Below are 17,852 nucleotides of genomic sequence, written 5' to 3'. Positions count from 1 at the left end.
GAGATAGTATGCTGCTGCGATGGCGGGGGGCCCTCGGGAGTGAAGGATAAACCAGTAGAAGAATCGGCACTTGAGGCAGAGCAAGACGGCAGGAAGTGAGGAGCACGCTGTAGCAGCAGACACCGGAAGAAAGACTACCGGGTCAGACTGCTGGGGCGTGCTTTTCCCCTGCCGCCCAGCTCTGCCTCTGTAACAAGTGCCGATTCTTCTACTGGTTTATCCTTCAACACCGTGGGCCCCCCACCACCGAATACCATCTCCTCGCACCTGTCTCTACAAAGGGGGGGGGGGGGGGAGAGCAACCCCCCGGGCTATACCTACGCCCCCCGAGTAGATTCCAAAGCTAAGAATATGAGCATCTTCGAGAACATGTTGCTTTAAAAGAACAAGCCACGTAGATTTTCTTGGTTAGTTCTAGCTGTTTTTTTTTTAGTAACACCCACACCACTCACAGAAACCTGACCCGCCTACTCAATTTCTATTCTTATCTGGCGTAATTTGCATAGTGCTAGTGCTGCTGATTATAGCCAACGCCGGAATCTTTTAGTTATTTATTTATAATTGTGCTCATCACAGAAAACTGTCAGCATCTAACGAAAAATAATTTCTGCAATTATAGAAGGCGAAAAATATTTTTTTCATGAAAAATACTTATATGAATCGTAATTTTTTTTATAATAAACACGTATTTAGAAATATTTCTCTTTAATATGCTCTAGTAGATATCGCACTATAAATAAAATGCCTGTGCAACAGACAAGTCAATTAAAGCACGGTCCCAACCTAAACAAGAATGATCAGCAAAAACGTAAAGCAACTTTAGAGGAGCGTTTTAATGCTTGAAAATGAACATGCTGCTATGTAAAGTACTATTGAACAGGACCATACCTGTCTAAATATTTTAAGTTTAGAGATTTTAAGACCACAATGTTAGTCCTCTACTAAGGTAATACTGGCACCCCACTTCCAAGTGCAATGATCTCTAATTCCTTCTAAACAACTGTAATTCCTTCTAAACAACTGTAGAGTCCACTATGCCGGGCATACTAAAACGCCTCCTGAAATGACCGAGAGACTCCCAAGACAGGCAGTCTCTTAAAGCAGCAGTCCAAGCTACCGGATTTATTTATTTTTATTATAATTTTTCCCCTTTAATATGTGCATCAATACAATCATAAGTATTTAGCTAACTTGCTGATCAATCGGCTCGGGGTTTCACTAAATGGCTGTCAGTGCAGCAGAAGAGGACCAAAGATGTAAAGTTCTGTGGGGAAGATCATGTGACCAGGCAGTCACTAGATACAATTGGTGCACTGCTAGAGAGAGGACAGGGCTCAAAAAGTGGTGTGCCAGAGCCTGTTTTAGAAGAGGAAAGGGATGTGACTTTGTACATGGTTGCTATAGAAACATAAAATGCTTGTTACATTATAATACACTAAAAATGTCATTAAGAGTTTTTTTTTTTTTTTTTTTTTTTTTAAATGCTACAAGTATTTTCTCAAAACAGAAATGATTTTTTTTTTAAAGCGCATGTAGAATATTGCTTGGTCTGCAGTGTTAAAACTAGTAATCCTTTGGTCTAGCAACAGTCCAACCAGACATCCCCCAATTTCTTGGTCAACCATTAGGCCATCTCCTTCTTGTAGCTTTTTTCCCAACGTCCTACTGTTTACAGAGTGCTGCAGTAAGGAATGGTGCCGGCAAATGGGGATCTGGTGCTCTGAAGCCAGCATCAGGTCTCATTCTGTCTGCCGAAAGCAGTGTTTACAAGGCAATATGCAGTCTGCAGAGAAGATTACTCGGTGGCAGAGACACAACAAATAGACTACGGACCCACAAGAGAGAAAAATGGGGACAAACAATAAGGGATGCACACACAGGAGGAGAGTTTGGGGAAGAACAAGGAAATATTGACATAATACTGAATACACTTATCATTCTGATAGGTGCAGTGGACACAGGAGGAATTACAGCAAAGAATGGGTAAAAAAAAAAGAAAAAAGTGGAGCACAAATAAAGTGTTTAACCCCCTCAGGGGCCAAGAGAGAAAAAATGTGGCACCACAATATAAGCCTCTTTACAGCAACGTATGGGTTATAAGGAGCGTAAAGCTTGCAATATAACTTGTGTTTCCAAGTTACAGTTGGATAAGGTGACATACCCAAAGTCACTGACAATGGTGTTGGAACTGGGTTAATCCAATTGGTATTACTCCTCACATCAGATAGTGCGCACACACACCACACACACCACACACACCACACACACCACACACACACACACACACACCACACACACACCACACACACACACCACACACACACCTCTTTAGTTCATGGTTACAATTAATTTATAATAAAAAAAAAGTCAATGGGTTAGGAAAAGGAGGAGAAAAAGACATTTTGACTTCAGAGACAAGGCTTCATAATAGGTCTGGTCGTAAAAGATATTGGGTAAGGAACAGAAAAAAAGCAAAACTTTTCATTACCATAGAGACATTACAACTTTAAATATTATTTAAAATACTTCTGCTTGGCTGATTTCTTTCTTTTTTTTAATGATGCCAATAAGTCTACAGTGAACACGGTAAAGACTTGACCATTAGCTGGTCCTAGGTATGGTTGCCCCAACGGCCGAGCCTTTCTAAAAGCTTAACAGATCACACCGGTCAAGCAGAACAGCACAAACAATGAATGATGTATTTCATCCGTAACGTACCATATGGTTAAGACTTTTAATATTTCGCCTTAAACCTTGTGAGCCCTGTTCTCCCCAGAATACAAGTAGGATTTGGGTTGACGTCTTTCGGCTTCCTAGTTTTACCGCATCACACTTCCAAGAAATAAGTAAAACTCCAGTAGAAAGTGGATGTAACGTGCTACTGTTTTTAGATGCCTGCAGCCGAGTAGTAGCCTATGGTTTACCAATTAGAGCATGTAAAATCCGTCGAAAGTGCTTCTAACATTGGCAGGATGGCGAGTAAGATAACGAATTGAGAATCCAATCCACTTGTTCAGTTGAACAGTACAGAACCTTATCTGCCAGTTGGCCAGCTACAAGCAAGTGATTTATTTGGGTGCTGCATGAGAGCGTTCAGACAAAACATATTTGCCATTTAAAAACGAAGTTGGGAGTAATTCTTGGAAATACAAACAAGCTCATAAAATAACTGCCAGGACGCAACTCCCAATGTCACAAATGACAATTTCTTCATTCGAAGCTATAAAACGTATTTACTTTATGATAAGAGTTGTAGTTAACTTTTCTAATGGTAATATTTCAACATATGCCAAAGAAAAGCTATAGTGAAGGGGGGGGGGGGAAGAAACCCTACAGTTAAATAAAATAAAGGGGCATGAATCTCATTCTCTCTCAACCTAGTGTTACACGGGCCAATGGCTCCCTATTGGCCCACTTGACGTGGGAGATTTAAATCCTCCATGTTTCCCCTGGACTGGACAGGTGGGCACCTTTCCAGGTAAGTATCTCAGGAAGCAGCAGGTCCTCTGAGCTTAAATGAACAAGGTTCAACCCCAAGGATCCCATCTATGGAAGAAAAATTGATCAAAGAAAATAGACTAGGCAGATTTGCTCCTTTAAGTGGATAATCCAAAATGCCATGAAGACATAGTAATAATTTTATTATTACACATAGGGGATTTTTAATGAAGCTCAAAAATAAGCTAGCCAACCCCATTTCTTGCTAATGCGTGAACCTTATTGAGATAAACATGAGCAGCAGCAAGAAATGGGGGTGCCCATCCTATCTTTGTATGGTGCTACTGGCATAGCACCTTACCAGTGGCACCCATGATTGTAATCAAGTTAAGAGTATACACTTAAGAGTGCGTTTCATCCCAAATACACTAAATTGTTATTCATTAAGCTGAGATGGTGCCAAACAGGGTACTATCACACAAACTCCCATGAACTTCAATAGGAATTTAATACGATACTGCCCCAACTGGAACTATAACAGTAAAATGAATAACCCCTAAATGACCTTTAAAGAAAAATAAGATATCCCTGGAGTACTACAACATGTGAAAAACCCTAATAATAATCACCAACAAGTAATAAATATGTCAGGCATGCAGAGTCCTGTACGGCAGGTAATTTCAGGATAATACAAGTGTTTCTAGTGTTTGCACCACATAATTATGTATTGCCCAGTATCAGTGTGTGAATAGGTTTATGTCGTGTTATTGATGCAGAACTGTATTTTGGTTCTTGTGTATAGTACAATTTATTCAGTCCTGTTGCACCTTACTCCATTGAACTTATTGACTAATTTATGGATTACCCCTGCTGCTGTCATCCTGCACATCTCATCCACTCCGCTCCCCCATGTTTTGCACATTCTGTATGACATCAATCATAGTTTTCTGAGAACAGACGCGTACAGTGATTAGCTACAAAGCCGACTGCAGGTGAACCACAAAAAAAAACAGACACACACTGGTGATTGTGGTTTTTGTCATAACTGATGTACAGTAATATGGAAAGTCCAGGTACTCCAATAAGGGAGATGAGGAACAGCAGTGCAAATGATGCAAGGGGTTAATAGCAAGGACTAAAAACACAGAGGAGCTTTGCAAAATGACTCCTATATGTGTTCTGTGAGTGCTCAGAGATAGTCAGGTGGAGTGCATCGTATATCAATGTTTGGAAGCAAAACCAGATGTATCAAAGAAAAATATGAAAATCGAAAGCAACTGTGTTTCTTATCCATAAATCTAGTGTTCTGTATACACGAATATTGCCGTAGGCAAATGTAATACAATTTAACAGTACTTTCTCTTTACCACATATTTAATGATGAAATTTGTCTGCGGGTCATTGGCTGGTAAAGTAAAATTAGACAGATGATTGTATTCCAAAGTTTTATTGTGGATTTGCCACAAGGAGGAGGAGACGTGCACAGTTGTGGTCATTCACTTAGCCAACATTTGTGCAAACATACTAATAAACGTGCAAAAGTGATACACGGTGCTCAGTTGCAGGTCATTACCCAGAATCCCTGGCTACAGTGAAAGCATGGTAATGGTGGACCGGTCATGTGCGAGTGTGCTCATAAGTGGGGAGGGGGGAGAAGGTGGAGGGGGAAGGTGGAGGGAAAAGGTGGAGGGGTTATTCACGCTGCATTTTTTTAAGAAATTCCGAGAGTCCAAACACAGACTTTGCATTATTGCAATGTAAAGAATAAAAAAAAAGCAAACATTTAAAACTTGGTCAGTGGTTTTGTGAAAGATGCCAGGCTTATACTTCTATTTAGATGCAAAGAGATTGCAGTAATGTATATCCACAAACCACTTTTTGATTATACCATATTGTACAATATAGAACAGTGGTGAAATAAAAAATAAAAAAACATCGGCATATAAGGATCTTAATTGATCATTAGTCATGAAAAAGACTTTACAAGAAGCCACTGCAACATGCCTCCAAATTTCACCAAAGTCTCCTGATATAACACACATTATGTAACATTACGGGGGAATTTTAAATGCCAAGTTGGATGCAGATGCCGATTGTTTGCAAGTTGTAAATGTCCACGATTTGCCAATTACTTTCTCGAATACGAAAAAGTTTCACGCATGTCTAGTTGTAGGTTGTGGTACCTCAATGAACCAACAAGAGTAATTCAGACACAAAGAATAGATCAAAGAATATTCTACTGTATACGCACTAGAACATCTACTGTACAAAGAACCTGTGACCAATCTATTCTATTACAGGACTACTAGAACTTTACAAAGGGTTAAAAAGTAGTCTTGAGACTTGTGTCAGCAAACATACACTAAGAGCTAAAATCGCCCAGATATGAAGTGACCGTCCTCCCAGGGAATGAAACAGTCAAATATATTCTTAAGATCATTTTTAGTGCACTATTTACCCCTGATGGTTAGTGGAGCTCTATTTGCTTTGTGCTGGATGCAAAGGAGTTAAACTCTGCTCTTTTTAAACTAGGAAGAAAACCAGCAGCGAAAATAAATAGGACGACAACGTCGTTCCCAAATACTTGAACTTGGTGCAACTTCAATTGGAAAGCACAGTGTGGTTCCGGTATTTCTGGGCTGAAAAGGGCATAGTAGGGCTCGACAACAAGTACATCTTTACTTTAATCAATATTGTGATGCATTTATTCATGCATGAAAACGTGAACCCGGCTGAATGGAAATGATTCATTATGTGCTTAACACAAATCATAATAGTAGGTCATTAAGGCATCCACACTGGCAAACATTAAATGCCATTTTATTTTCTAACTCAAAATGTATTATTATCTGTTTTGCTGATGCCAATCTTAACGTTTTCAGGTTACAGTGACAATTGTGACTGCATTTCTTAGTGGAATAGAAGAAATTGGTCTAAAGAAAGACCAAACTATCCGGAGCTCTAAAAACAGTAATAGTGGTGTCACGCTGGAATCAAATGCTGTAATATATGTCCAGTACTTGAAGGGTCTATGATGAAAGTCTGCAAGTGCGTGGTTTGTAAGTGCTTTTTTCAATGTCTCAAGCAAAATAGCAATAAAGAGTTAAATTCAATAACCACTCGTATACAGCAGGCAATGGTTGCTTTACTTACGCATCTTCTTACCGGTAAGACCCAATCAAACCGGTAGCCCCGATCCTTCACATTTGGTGGCGGTTCCCCTGCGAAGATCCTGGAGGTAGGTAAGCGCGGCGTCACTCGTGGTAGTATTCACCGGGTGTTGGTCAGGCGATCACGCCGACTCCATGGCACCCTGCGTGATGTCGTCGCCGTCCATATGCGCGTCCTCCTCAGCTCAGGAATCGCCGAAATCCTCCAACTGGTAGGTTGCCGTGCACCAAAGCAGCTGGAGCGGGGCGTGAACAATAAGGCAGGAAAAGCCTCTACTCTTTGATAAAGCGCCCTGTGCGTGAAACATGCAGAGTGCTATTAGGATGTCTGTCCTTATGCCTTTTAGCTAATAAATTCTCGAAAGATCTTTCGTGTCCTATTCTCCATTGGTGTGGCTGTGCTTCGGCTCCTACATGGATATACGCTCTTGCATTTCTTAGTGGTTTCAATCATGGTTTTCATGAATGAAATATACAGTTTCTACATGCAATTAAAACAGCATTCCATGCTATGGTCACCTTTTAAAATAAATGATGAAGCAGGGGGTCCCGGAGCTGAAACGCAATCATTATAGCTCGCTGGACCACCTGGATCCCGACATACTTACCTCCCTAGGTGCTGGCGTCGTGGCAGATGATGTCACAGCTTCCTCTTGTACCCACGGGACACAGGAGATTTAAATCTGTATTTTGTGTCCCAGCCAGAGCTGAAAAACCCATGGTTCTGCACCGCAGAGTAGACAGCGGAACCCGGAGAGTAGACAGCGGAACCCGGAGAGTAGACAGCGGAACCCGGAGAGTAGACAGCGGAACCCGGAGAGTAGACAGCGGAACCCGGAGAGTAGACAGCGGAACCCGGAGAGTAGACAGCAGAACCCGGAGAGTAGACAGCAGAACCCAGAGAGTAGACAGCGGAACCCGGAGAGTAGACAGCGGAACCACACCTTTAAAGATGCAGCACAAAAAGTATGTTGACTATTGTTACATTTGTCATGATATCGGACAGGACCCACTAAGTGCCGATGTGGGTTATCGCACCCAGATCCGACGTCAACTGCCATTGACTTGAATGGCATTTAACTCCCGCATAGGTGGAGTCGCCCACTGTTCCACCGATGGGATACTTCGCCGCAGGACGTTTCGTCGTGAAGTCCGCTCCCGACCAGCCCGGTCTGCTGCGCCCGACCGACAAGTACATGTTTAAATGTCCCACATGGGACTGTTATACTGCCTAGACAGGCCGCTCAGATGTGCCATCTTTAAATGTTCCGTGGGACATTTAAAGATGGTGCGTCGGAGTGGCCTGTCTAGGCAGTGTACCTGTGTGATGGTGAAGGGGTTAATCAGGCTTATAATAAAGGTCAAGCCCACTTGGTTAACCCTGACCCTTGTGTTAAGGTCTTAGAGTGTCAGCTCTGGGACCCAGATGTCAAAAATGTATTACTGCAACTGTATACGAATTTTGCGACATTAAAGAATGATGTGATTTTTGTCTTTACTGGGGTGCTGGGAACGGGAGATTTCTAGGCTGTTTCAGAGTTGGTTTGGCGGACAAAGTCTTTGCAGAAGGTGTCTATGTATCGGGGTTCCAGAGTTATGGGATACCCCAAAAGTTGTATCCGGAGATTGAGTGATATCTTCGGATACAGCCAAGCGCATTACTCGACCAACCTCGGACCCTGGAAACGTTCTTACGACTCACCGCTGCAGCCTCTTCCAGACAAGGTAAATGGGTATGAAGGGGTTAAAATATATCTGCAGGTATACACAGAGCCCTTAGTATAGCGGAGGTACCCACATACATGCCCATGTATCCTGAGCCTAGAGAAGGAGTTCAGGAAGGTGCTCGAGCTAGGTTATAAAGCTGAGCAGGTTTGCAGTGTTTTAAAAGTTTAAAAGTATTTTTCTCATGTGTGCCAGGAATGAGGCCAGTGATTGCAAAGAATATTTACACACTCACTCCATTCATGACACCAGAATAGGAACTAATAACTTTTAGCACACAGAAGACAGGACCCCATCTCTTATTAAATGGGTATAGTTTAGTGTGTATATGAACTGAGGGCTTTCTAAGTCATGGATTCCGTAAGACCCAGGTGGCTAATAGTTGGTGCCTCTGTGTCTGTCAGGAGGCCGTACTTGAAAGGCTCAGGGACGCCAAAAGGTGTTAGGACAGGAGAGGCAATGCCGTTATTCTGGAGTACCCATATCCTGGCCTGACACAAGGCACGCTAACACCATTTGTCAAAATCCAGACTCTGTGGAGCCTGAGCAGAGGGTGGGCTCAGTATGCAAAGAGGCGGAGGGGCTAAGTTAATCCTCCTGTCCTCTCGTGAGACTAATGAAGCCCATTTGATTAAAGGGTTTCTGGGATAAATAAGAGACAAATTGCAAAGCAATGCACAGCTGAATTCTGTAGCAACAAAGTATTAAAAAGAGGCAGCTGCCTTGGGCCCCGCACCCCCTCCTCTCTCTGCCGGGATCCCACTTTCCCCCGATCGGAGGGGGGGGGAACTGGAAGAGGGAGCGCGGGGGCCCCCCTCCTTCAGCTTCCCCATCCGGTCAGAAGTTGGGACCCGGCCCCGAAAGGAGAGGAGGGAGCACAGGGCCCCCAGACCGGCAAGGGGGTAGGTGTGGAGGGGGTGGTGTGTGTGCTCTTACCTTCTCCGTAGTAGGCCGCCTCCTGCAGCAGCGCATAGACATGTCGTCATATGATGTTGCATTGCCATGGCAACGTGACATCACATAACACCGTGAGGGTGCGTTGCGTGGCTACGTGACATCATGTCGCTGCAATGCTAGCGGAGGAGGGCTGCTCCTCTACGCAAGATACCACCGCCCCCCTTTTTTTTTCTTATACGGGGACCCCAATGCCAGCATACCGCCTTGGGCTCGTACGGCACATTGATTTCAGCTTTGGGTAGCCCCCTGCTTCCAACAATACTTACCTCTGTAGGGGGTGCCGGTAGCCGCTCTGCTCGGCTAGCAGGGTTCACATAATGGCGGCGTTTCAGAGCTCCCGCGCCCTGCGAGCCAATAGGGAGCCGTGACGTCATCAGGTTCGGTTTCCTATTGGACCATGTGATGCGGGAGCTTTAAACTTTGTTGCGATACACACCTCCAAAGAGGGTGATTGTATCTCTAGTAGCAGGGGGTCAGCAGGGCAGAAATTAATGGGGTTCTGCTCCAGAGACCACCTGCTTCAAACCTATTTTATTTTTATTTTTTAGAGTAATACAAAAAAAAATTCAAGCATGAATTGCTCCTTGCAAAAGAGCGTGCTGCATCTCCCAAAACCTTTTTACAAGGACTAATGTTTAAATCATTTGCGCTGGAATATCATGTTAACAATATTTTTCAGCTACAGAGAAGTCTTCTTGGGAACTGCTCTGTCTGCATTTTCACCTCTTGGTCTCCCTCCTAAATCATTGCATATGGAGAGTTGAAAGTTCTCTCAGAGCTGCTGCTGCGGAAAATAAATCTAGCGATGCCCTGCTGATTCCAAGACTTCTGTGAACAGTTTCATCTCAGCAGATGAGGTCACCACAGCCAAGGTCACAAATGTGCTATATTGCAAAGCCCCACTTACAGCATTATATGTCATGTTCTCAAAAACCTCTTTGGTGTCATAATATGTGTGTGTGTGTGTGTGTGTGTGTGTGTGTGTGTGTGTGTGTGTGTGTGTGTGTGTGTGTGTGTGTGTGTGTGTGTGTGTGTGCGCGCTGTCACTTTCGGAAAATGGTAAAAGTATTATTAATTACATTCAGGTCTACTGGGAACAAAATGTGACAAACTGAAATTCTCTATTTGAAACACAAGAAAACATTATTTTTAGTTTAAAAAAAAGTAATCTGTGATATGAACTAATGGCAGTTAGATAGTGGAGGATTAAATCTGTGTGACTGATGCCTTATATTTGTATCAGATACCTATGAGCAGTGTGTAGGCTGAACAAGTTTAACGGAGTACCGCTTGGATATTGGTGAAACATCACATTGGGTGGCATCCCTCTGGATTTATGCTGTTACCCCAAGCCATTTTCATACCTGATGGGGATGATGATGATAATGATGATGCGGGGAGTGCATTAGGGCCATGTGATTGCTATACTAGCTCGTGCCACGTTCATTCCAGCTTGCAAAAAAAAGTGTTATACTTGGGTAAAATGAGACTTCCTTAAGCATTAAGTGATGTCACAGTGTGATGTCACAGTGTGCGTAGCAGGACCTGTCCCTGGCAAAGTGCATTCTCCTCCCTTCCACCCAATCCTGATTTGTCCTCTGATGGGGATGGAGGGGAAGAAAAAATACAAACCCTTGGCCGACATGCACTGTTGTTTTCAGTGTTGCTGCTGCAGAGAATAACATGTTTAATCTTGAACAAAACCCCCAAAAGTTCAAATGTTTCGTTTAAGGATGATTCATTTACTTAAGTCAATTAATTTGGTATTACTCCTTTAAAACAGAAACAGATATATTAATATGAGTCACACATGAAGTAATCTCAACAGCTTTTAGTTCGTAGAAAGAACGTACAGAGACAGTAGGAGGGCATTCTGGTAACTGCAGGGGGCCAAGGTTAATGTATGAGTTGTAAAGTATCAGCCACGGTGCTACTCATATGCTTCGTTAAGCAGGTGTGTTTTAAGGTGGGTCTTAAAGGTGGATAGAGAGGGTGCTAGTCGGGTATTGAGAGGAAGGGCATTCCAGAGGTGTGGGGCAGTCAGTGAGAAAGGTTTAAGGCGGGAGAGAGAAGACATCCTTGAGCAGAACGCAAGAGTCGGGATGGTGCATAGCGAGAAATTAGGGCTGAGAAGTAGGGAGGGGCAGAAGAGTAAAGCTTTAAAAGTGAGGAGGAGAATTGAGTGTGCGATACGGGATTTGATAGGAAGCCATGAGAGGGATTTCACCAGGGGAGACGCCGAGACAGATTTAGGAAAGAGTAGAGCGATTCTGGCAGCAGCATTTAGGCTAGATTGTAAGAGAGACAGGTGAGAGGCAGGACATTATGCAAAAGGAAGATCTTGGGTTTGTGGCCTAAGAGTACATGGGGTTTTAAAGCTGCTGACCAAGCAATATCCTACATGTGTTATTTATTTATTTTTTAATAAATCAGTTCTGTATTATGAGAAAATACTTGTAGCATTTTTTTTTTTTTTTTTTAAACAACTCAATTACATTTTTAATGTAGTATAATGTAACAAGCATTTTTTGGTTCTACTGCAACTATTTACAAAGTCACATACCCTTCCTCTTCTGCAACAGGCTCTGGCACACCCCTGTTTGAGCCCTGCTCTCTCTAGCAGTGCACCAATTGTATCTAGTGCCTGCCTGGTCACATAATCTTCCCCACAGAACTTTACATCTTTGGTCCTCTTCTGCTGCACAGACGGCCATTTAGTGAAACCCTGAGCTGAATCTTGGCCGATTGATCACAGGAAAACGGATCGATCGGTTACTTAGCTAATTACTTATGGTGTGGATTGTATTGATGCTCATATTAAAGGGGGGAAGCAAAAAAAAACAGCAGCTTGAACTGCTGCTTTAAAGTATACGCAGGACCATACTGGCAGACTGGTGCTAGTTATGCAGTCACCATGGTTCTGTAAGTAACAAGATTCTCTTATATGAGCTGGGGTATCTAGCAAGATTATAAATTCACCAACAGTCTAACAGAATCTATTTCTACCTAAGCATATGAACATGAATCATACACATTCAATATTAAAATGGATATCAAAATGTTTGATATTCTGAGCAGCTGTTCATTTCACACGACAACACAGCCCGAAGAATACATGGCATTATTACCAGTAATCAGATGCAAACTAGTGAAATAAAGATTAACATTTAAAGCAGCAATCCCACCTACCCAAGTTTTTTTTATTTTGTTTTTACAGAATTCGTACCGAGGGTCCCACTGGGGCTGAAAAGCGCTCTCTTTCTTATTATTATCATCTCCGGAGACCCCAAGGCTCCCAAGATATTGACCGATTTAGTTGTTGGTGTTTTCCCAAATGGCCACCACACTTGACCTGTTAGTGGCCCATGAGGACTGGAGTTGGCCACCCCTGACTTTACAGCTTCTAATTGGACAGCCTGTGAAATGTCATTGATGGAACACCAGTAAATAAAGTGGTCTCTCAAGAACCAGGGAGTCCTCTAGAGCAGGAGTGTGCAAACTATTCTTGCTGCGCCCCCCTGCCTGCTCTCGTCCGGTCTTGCGACCCCCTCACCACAGTCTGTGTCAAATAACATCACGGGGTCGTGTGACGTCACGTGACCCCCAGCGTCATTTGACGCCGTGTTGCCATGGGGACACGTCCTGAGCCGGCTGAATCTCAGTAAGTAGGAGGTTGCAGAGGCCTCACACAATCCCCCAGCATTTCATTTAAATGCCATGGGAAAGAGCGCGGGACCTCTGCAACCGCCCGCACCCCCCCCCCCAAAAAATCTGGCACTACCCCCCCAATTTGCGCACCCCGTCTCTAGAGTTAAAACATTTGCTTATTTTTTTTTTTAAATACAATGGTTCAGCTCAGCAGGACCCTTGGCTCAAATGCTGTAAAAAATAAAATAAATAAAAACAGTGATTTTAGGTGGGATTGCTACTTTACTTGATATTAGTGGTGCCACCCACTGAAAAATAACATATTGCAATATAATGCAATTACGGTATATTCCCAGACATGTCCAAATCAACTAAATCTTATTTAAAAATGACAAAACCATTGGATTCCCAACAATATATCCTGACAAATCACCTCTAACCCTCTTGGTCTTGTGAGAAGCCTGCTGGCCTGCAACCCGCAGTAACAAACATTGTACACTTGATAATGGTCTGAATTTGCCAAAGCCATTTGGTTAATTTGTGCTTAATCTCTTCACGATCAGAAGTGACTGCAGACAGACATAGAAAGCTGAAACTTGGGAGGAGTTTAACTTTTACTTAAAACTTGTTAAATGTATTACAAAATAGCGGTCATATGGCGGCCCAGGCAAATCGTGGGATATCGACGATTATTACCTACTGATGTACAGTACATTGTCTACATATCTGGAACATAAGCGTTAATGACCACCTTCCATTCCACCCAACACTTAGCACAAAGCCAAAGAAATTAAATGTAATACTTGAATTATGGTTTAGCATTCTAAGCAATCTCCTTCTGAGACACAATGAAATCAGCGGAGTTCAAATGAAATCTGTCCAGCTTGCCAAATATAGAATAGTTTTGCAATTTAAAGTTCACCATTTTCATTAATAAGGGAGATCCAAGAAGATAAGAGCTCACAGGCATTCCATTTTTCTACATTTATTTAAAAAATATTTAACCAAGAGGGCCGTGTGCAGAGACCAGGACGATTGTTCCTACCCAGACAAGCTGGCATCTTCCTGATTGGGACAGGGGTATAAATACTCCTTCTCCCTAGCCTCAAGAGAGTCATCCTGGACTTGATATTCTTTGTGAAGGCTGTGCACTGACAGGGGACTGGCAGAGCCCCCGCAAAGGAAGAGCTGACAGGGAGTCAGCAGATAGGAACTGAGGAGACTCGGTGCAGGGGTCTGGAGCATCCGGTGTTGCTGCGCTCTGTGTGCGTAGCATTGGCTGGAGCGGTTTGTTGTGAAGCAACAGCAGGGAATTTAAAACTGCTAGCCAGCGGAGTGCAAGGCGGTGCTACCCATAATACAGAGGACAGCGGTACAAGTTGGCAACACATATCGGGGTAAGCTTCCGGACGGAGATCCCACACGTAGGACTTGAGGTTGTATGTATGTCTTTATTTATTTAGCGCCATTAATGTACATAGCGCTTCACTGCAGTAATACACGTGACAATCATATAAATAAGAAATAATATAAATAACACATAGGGGAGATGTGCTTCACCAGTTGGGTGAGTTTGTGTGTGTGTTTTATGTACTGGAAGTTTGTGGAAACTTTTCCCAATAAATTTACTTTTGTTCAACTCTGCAGTTCTGTCTAGTGTATTCATCCTTGGTGTAAAATTGTCCTGGTCTACCGTGACACTTACCTCCGTAGGCGGTGCCGGTATCTCCTGCTAAGGTTTAAATGCCCCAGTCACGCAGGCTAATGGGAAGCAGCAAGGGATGATGTCACATCTTCCTATTGGCCCGCGGGACATTTAAGCAGTTATTTTGACAGCCCCACACAGCCCAGCCACCGGCACCCCCTATGGAGGTAAGCATCTCAGGAAGTTGGGGGTCCTCGGCACTGAAAGAACCCCTGATTCAAACCTATAACCTAAATAAAATGGAAAAATGTAATAAAGGGGAAAGCAGGATATTTTATGCCTCAGATGAGTTATGGTGGATTCGGAGAGCTGCTTGTGTTTCTATGTTCTATGACACATGCGCAGCAGAAAACGTGCCATGATGCTCCATTGAATGGCGGGGGCCCGATTGTGTAATGTGTAGTTCACCACCTGCTATCCTAGTTTCACTGAACATCTGACTGCAATGCACACATTAGAATGCAGACTAAAAATAAGTATTGATGTACGATTTATTAATGAGCTCAGCTATGCTTTGGTGAGACAACTATATAAAAAAAAAAATAGTTAAAGCAGCAGCACCCCTTACAGAACTTGGAAATGTAGAAGGAAGTTGCAGATTCTGACAGTAATGCCAATGTACTTCTCAAAAAGTACGCAGCCATCTATAAACGTATAGAAAGATTATCTACACCAGGGGTGGGCAACTCCAGTCCTCAAGGGCCACCAACAGGTCAGGTTTTAAGGCTCTGTCTGCTTCAGCACAGGTTGCTCAGAGTAGCTGGTTGGACGAGTATGTTAGCCGTGATGACAGTGAACACCATTACGGACATTCAAAAGAAAGTCTGGTACTGGCGCTCTCTAAAACGGCGCCCCCATCCCAGCGGGCCAGAAATCGGACTTATATTTTTAAATATTACCATTTAGACTGAGAAAAATTAAATGATAAAAAAAAATTTAAAAAAATTAAAAAAACACGTTATTTTGTTTAGAATTCCAAAATAAAACTGAAAGTTAGATGTCGTTCAACTCTCCCTCCATTTTACACTTCGGTCAAACATGAAAACGTCAAACGCCCCAGGGTTTATGCGATATTTCTTTGCATTATCTTTCAAACCTATATGAAGCAAATCAATGCATTTTACATATAATGTATTCAATCTTTGGATGTAACAGCTCGGTCTGAGTATAATAAGTTACAAGGTGAGCATGAGAAAATCAATGCACAAACTGCTGACTTTCTATTATGGAGGCCTTATTTACAACAGTTTCCAATTACTAAAGAGAGGAAAAGAAAAAAAACAGCTCATAAACTTGTAGCTATTAATGCGAGACTACTACAGTATCTCACCATTATTCATAGCACGATAAGAGACAAGACTGGCAAGTTATTGATTGAACAGTAGCTAGGGGAACACATTTTATTTACAATGTTAGAACCTCAGATCATAATGTTAAAAGGTTTCTGGCAGCAGTGACGTTCTTAGTTTACCCACACAGTGTCTTGTATGTACAGGTACAGCAGGGCTGTAAAGAGAGACCCAGCACATATCTCCGGAACGCTATTCTATCCAACACAAATCCACACGCTAGTATGCAGAAGATGCAGATCAATGTCTGAGCTCGCTTTTGATCATGTTAACCTTACCATCATTTGTCTGTCCTTCCCTTTTCAGCATCTGCACAGCGCCAACATATTTCTTTAGCTGGACTTTCAATACCTCATTTTCTCTGCCAAAACAAAAATGATAAACATGATGAAGCATACAGCCATGGGGGATGACAGATTCTGAGGGGGTTATTCATAGAAATACCGTGGTGCGGATTGGAGCATTATCTCAGGGAAACTCCCAGTGACCTGAATATGGCAGTTCAGTGAATAACCCCCAGAATATGAATTATTTCAGCACTGGAAGGGTTGGTGGCACATTTCTGCAGGTGGCAAATGATAAATAGTGTGAAGTTGACATATTTAGAAATGTAAACTGACTATCAAGCAATTCTCGGAACAGAGAGAAGATTGCAGATGTAGTGGGGCACTGTATACACTTGCTGGTCCTCATGTATCCTTCGCTGCATTGTTATACTGTACACCAGTTACAGAAAATATTTCTGCAACTGAACAATGTGACGACTCAAAAGGTTCAAGATCTGTACCCCTGCTTTTTAAAATCATGATTGCTCATATGCGAAATTAGTAACCGCTTTGCAACAAGGCAGGTCCCCTCAACCTCCGTCATTAGCTAATGTTCACATAAATGAATGATTACATAAGAAATACTGTAACGTAAATGACTTGATAAATCAGGTTGTGAAACAAGCATCCCCCATATGCTATCTTACTGGGTGATTATTGCACCGACAAAGCGATCGTGCGCTGGAAGCCGCTGCAGCAGGTAAAACCTGGTAATAAAACTGACCAGAGGTATTCTAAGGAGAGCTGCTAATAAAACAGAAAGAACAGAGTGCCCCAAAGCCACGCACACGGAACAAACAATATTTAATAATATGCTTCAGCCAAGCATAGCGTTGCACTCACAGGCGGTGAAATAACAGAAGTCTTGTACACAAAAGAAGAAATGCTGATTCTGACCATGTGCCCCTCTTGCGTGTCGCATCACAAGTTGACCACTGGCATCTTTCCTACGCGTAGGCAGTGATTATACCCAAAGTGGCGGAGCACGCGACACCGCGTGCTGCCAAAACAAACATCAGTTTTCCAATGAGCGCACGAGAATTGAGCCGATCTGTAAAATTGATTTTCAGGAGAGCCGGCTGCATTACGCGAGTAGTTCAGCCAATGAGGGTGAACCGCTCGCATGACATCATGGCCACGCCTCCATGTCGCCTCCCGACGTCTCCTGCCTGCAGTGCAGGTTTCGGGCGTGCGCATCGCCCTGAGTGAGCGTGCGCGCCCGGCCCGCCGCCGGTAAAAATCAAGGCCTTACGCAACCGTCCTCACTTCAGGCTACAGACATCACTAAACCGAATGAACCACAACGATCCTGCTCGTCTGGTTTGTTTTCTATTAGTAGTAAGGCAGTGTGAGGTCAAGATGCTCTCAGACTCGAAAACATTATTGCTGCACCCATCCCCGGGAAGACTATTTCCCTTGCATTGTACTTTCAACTGAGCCGCCTCCAGACTGAGCCTGAAGTAGTTCTGCTGCCTCATGGACGTACGTCTCTTTCGGAGGTTACATAATTGAAGTAGAAAAGACACAAAACATG

General features: G+C 43.1%; 1 protein-coding gene across 9 annotated transcripts in view; it reads right to left on the bottom strand.

Moving 5' to 3' along the window:
- SNX29 (sorting nexin 29) overlaps positions 1-17,852 on the bottom strand; it is a 287,808-nt gene that overhangs the window by 219,864 nt on the left and 50,092 nt on the right. For all 9 annotated transcript variants that reach the window (XR_012787430.1, XR_012787431.1, XM_075566130.1 and 6 more), the window contains one exon: positions 16,271-16,353. Coding sequence is in view for 7 of the 9 variants with exons in the window: in XM_075566130.1 (XP_075422245.1) it covers positions 16,271-16,353 (83 nt within the window). In the remaining 2 variants the exon portion in view is untranslated. The remainder of the gene's footprint in view (positions 1-16,270; positions 16,354-17,852) is intronic.

The sequence above is a fragment of the Ascaphus truei genome, chromosome 11, assembly GCF_040206685.1.
Source record: "Ascaphus truei isolate aAscTru1 chromosome 11, aAscTru1.hap1, whole genome shotgun sequence".
Lineage (NCBI taxonomy): Eukaryota > Metazoa > Chordata > Amphibia > Anura > Ascaphidae > Ascaphus > Ascaphus truei.
Note: the sequence above shows the minus strand (reverse complement) of the source record. Positions and strands in the feature narration are given on the sequence as shown.